This window comes from Oncorhynchus tshawytscha, linkage group LG20, assembly GCF_018296145.1.
Source record: "Oncorhynchus tshawytscha isolate Ot180627B linkage group LG20, Otsh_v2.0, whole genome shotgun sequence".
Lineage (NCBI taxonomy): Eukaryota > Metazoa > Chordata > Actinopteri > Salmoniformes > Salmonidae > Oncorhynchus > Oncorhynchus tshawytscha.
In genome coordinates, this window is record NC_056448.1 from 45887452 (window position 1) to 45891113 (window position 3662).

A 3662-nucleotide genomic window follows, 5' to 3' on the forward strand; every position below is an offset into this window, starting at 1 on the left:
AGAGGCCAGCGGGGGAGAGAGAGACAGGGATGGGGGAGGTGAGAGGCCAGCGGGGGAGAGAGAGACAGGGATGGGGGAGGTGAGAGGCCAGCGGGGGAGGGACAGGGATGGGGGAGGTGAGAGGCCAGCGGGGAGGTGACAGGGATGGGGGAGGTGAGCCAGCAGGGGGAGAGAGAGACAGGGATGGGGAGGTGAGAGGCCAGCGGGGGAGAGAGAGACAGGGATGGGGGAGGTGAGAGGCCAGCGGGGGGGAGAGAGACAGGGATGGGGGAGGTGAGAGGCCAGCCGGGAGAGAGACAGGAATGGGGGAGGTGAGAGGCCAGCCGGGGAGAGAGACAGGGATGGGGGAGGTGAGAGGCCAGCCGGGAGAGAGACAGGGATGGGGAACACTGAAGCAGGGAGGTGAGAGGCCAGCCGGGGAGAGACAGGGATGGGGGAGGTGAGAGGCCAGCCGGGGAGAGAGAGACAGGGACTCATACAGGGGCAAGATGTGCATCAGCACTTTGTGGAAGTTTAACCAGGGATTATGGTTCCCTATAAGAGATTAGAGGTCAGCGGAGAGGTGAGAGGTCAGAGGAGAGGTGAGAGGTCAGCGGAGAGGTGAGAGGTCAGAGGAGAGGTGAGAGGTCAGGAGAGGTGAGAGGTCAGAGGAGGCTGCTGGGTAGGAAAGTTAAGAGCATCGACTCTGGATGAGCAGTGCCTCTACAAAGATGGAAGCAGGGATTCTCTAGAGGCCGAGAGGAGATAGAGGGTCTCAAAGCAGGGGACAGTCCACCAGGCTTCAGAGAGGGTCTCAAAGCAGGGGACAGTCCACCAGGCTTCAGAGAGGGTCTCAAAGCAGGGGACAGTCCACCAGGCTTCAGAGAGGGTCTCAAAGCATGGGACAGTCCACCAGGCTTCAGAGAGGGTCTCAAAGCAGGTGACAGTCCACCAGGCTTCAGAGAGGGTCTCAAAGCAGGGGACAGTCCACCAGGCTTCAGAGAGGGTCTCAAAGCAGGTGACAGTCCACCAGGCTTCAGAGAGGGTCTCAAAGCAGGGGACAGTCCACCAGTTTCAGAGAGGTTCTCAAAGCAGGGGACAGTCCACCAGGCTTCAGAGAGGGTCTCAAAGCAGGGGACAGTCCACCAGGTTTCAGAGAGGTTCTCAAAGAGACACTGTGGATGACATACCAGAATGGGGTGGGGGGGAGACACGCTTCGCCACAGTCCCTGAGCATGACGTACAAACCAACTGGACAAGCACCAGGTGAGAAAGGATACAGTCCAGTTTATCTTCCTGGAAAGAGGATGGAGGGATGAATGGACATAGTTTTCCAGGAATTCAACGGATGGAATGTGAGTGGCGGGGGGGACAGGGGACGGGGGACGGGACAAAATAAGTGCAACTCTACTTGTCTTATAGCTTTAATGCGATGCGTACTGACAGCTTCTTTCCTAGTTTGTCTGCTTCTTCTTCTTCTTCTGGTAGTTACTTAGAAACGTGTGCTCTGTCCCGTAGTAACAGATGGATAGAAGGTAGGTGACTCAGAATTCCCAGCTGTTCTAGAAATCCCGATTGGAAGTATCCAGGAATCAGGAAGAAATAAGTAGGAAGTCCGGAATCCTTCAAATAGGATTTCAGGGAAATCAGGACTTTTTTGAGGGGGGTAGTTATCTGCAGTTTGCAACACTAGAAAACAGTTGAGGAGGAAGAGGAGGGTCATTTCTGATTAGCGAAGAAGGCCTTGGTTTCTCCGCAGGTGGGGTTGGTACACAGTGGGCAGCGCAGGGTGAGCTGACGGGAGCAGGACTCGTCTGACCTCAGGTGGGTTTGGACCAGGTCTGCCAGAGCCTGAGAGAGGAGGGTCAAGGGTCAAAGTTCAGTTCATTTGTCATATATATATATATATACACACACATATATATAAAAATAAATGCTTACCCATAAGCGACCTCACCATAAACAAAATGAACACCTCCAAAAATAAATACATAGTACGCAGAGAAGCCCGAGTGACGTGGCCGAGTGGAGGTGAGAGGGTCGAGTGACGTGGCCGAGTGGAGGTGAGAGGGTCGAGTGACGTGGCCGAGTGGAGGTGAGAGGGTCGAGTGACGTGGCCGAGTGGAGGTGAGAGGGTCGAGTGACGTGGCCGAGTGGAGGTGAGAGGGTCGAGTGACGTGGCCGAGTGGAGGTGAGAGGGTCGAGTGACGTGGCCGAGTGGAGGTGAGAGGGTCGAGTGACGTGGCCGAGTGGAGGTGAGAGGGTCGAGTGACGTGGCCGAGTGGAGGTGAGAGGGTCGAGTGACGTGGCCGAGTGGAGGTGAGAGGGTCGAGTGACGTGGCCGAGTGGAGGTGAGAGGGTCGAGTGGAGGTGAGACGTGGCCGAGTGGAGGTGAGAGGGTCGAGTGACGTGGCCGAGTGGAGGTGAGAGGGTCGAGTGACGTGGCCGAGTGGAGGTGAGAGGGTCGAGTGACGTGGCCGAGTGGAGGTGAGAGGGTCGAGTGACGTGGCCGAGTGGAGGTGAGAGGGTCGAGTGACGTGGCCGAGTGGAGGTGAGAGGGTCGAGTGAAGGGGTTGAGTGGAGGTGAGAGGGTCGAGTGACGTGGCTGAGTGGAGGTGAGAGGGTCGAGTGACGTGGCTGAGTGGAGGTGAGAGGGTCGAGTGAAGGGGTTGAGTGAGGGTGAGAGGGTCGAGTGAAGGGGTTGAGTGAGGGGGCCGAGTGAGGGTGAGAGGGTCGAGTGAGGGTGAGAGGTTCGAGTGAGGGTGTAGTGAGAGGGTCGAGTGAAGGGGTAGTGAGCCAGAAAGAGAGAGAGACAGCCTTTTAGGAGGGCTGAGCGTGGCCGGAGGGAAGGACGGAGAAGAGGGATAGGCCAACCCCTTTGTTGACCAGATGTTCCCCAGGGCTTTCTTCCCAGCTCAGCTAGCTAGCTGGGGTCTGCTCGGTCTGAGTAGCACTACCCACGGTGCCTCTCTCCCTCCCTCCCTCTCCAAACAAACCCCTCACAGATAAGAGGTCATGGAGGGGCTGCTGTTTCAAAACGCCTCTCTGAACATCTTTGATTCCAGCACTACTGTTTATAGTCTCGCCATCTCTCGGAGTCAGAGCGAGAAGCCGTATGTGCCCAGTATTTGCTTGGTATTTACACTGGGGATATTGAATGATCAACACTGACGGACAAGGTGCTTTATCCAACGTTCGGGCTGTCTACACATCCAGGTAACACACATTGCTAAAGTCATTTTTGATGGTCAGAAAGAAAATGTGGCTGATTTATGAGACGCATAGAAAATGTAGAAAACATGATTATTATTGTGAGAGGAATGTATGTAAACTTCATTATGTTAAATATGTAAATGAGTAGCCTTTTATTGATGCAATTGTGACACCTGGTGTTTTCTTTATAGCCATGTGAGAGACGTAAACCTCCATCTTCATGGAATGGTCTGGCTAGCCATGTGAGAGACGTAAACCTCCATCTTTATGGAATGGTCTGGCTAGCCATGTGAGAGACGTAAACCTCCATCTTTATGGAATGGTCTGGCTAGCCATGTGAGTGAGTCAAGACCTCCATCTTTATGGAATTTGGTCTGCTGGTCATGATGAACATTTGAACATCTTCCATCTTTATGGAATGGTCTGGCACATCCAGAAGAGGACTGGCCACCCCATCTTCATGGAATGGT

General features: G+C 54.7%; 1 protein-coding gene across 1 annotated transcript in view; it reads right to left on the minus strand.

Annotated features, from left to right (window-relative positions):
* Positions 1–285: 285 nt before the first annotated feature.
* Positions 286–3662, minus strand: part of fech (ferrochelatase) — a 38337-nt gene continuing 34960 nt past the window's right edge. Inside the window, exon 11 of the mRNA XM_042302734.1 lies at positions 286–1830. Coding sequence (XP_042158668.1) covers positions 1699–1830 — 132 coding nt within the window. The 3' untranslated portion in view covers positions 286–1698. The remainder of the gene's footprint in view (positions 1831–3662) is intronic.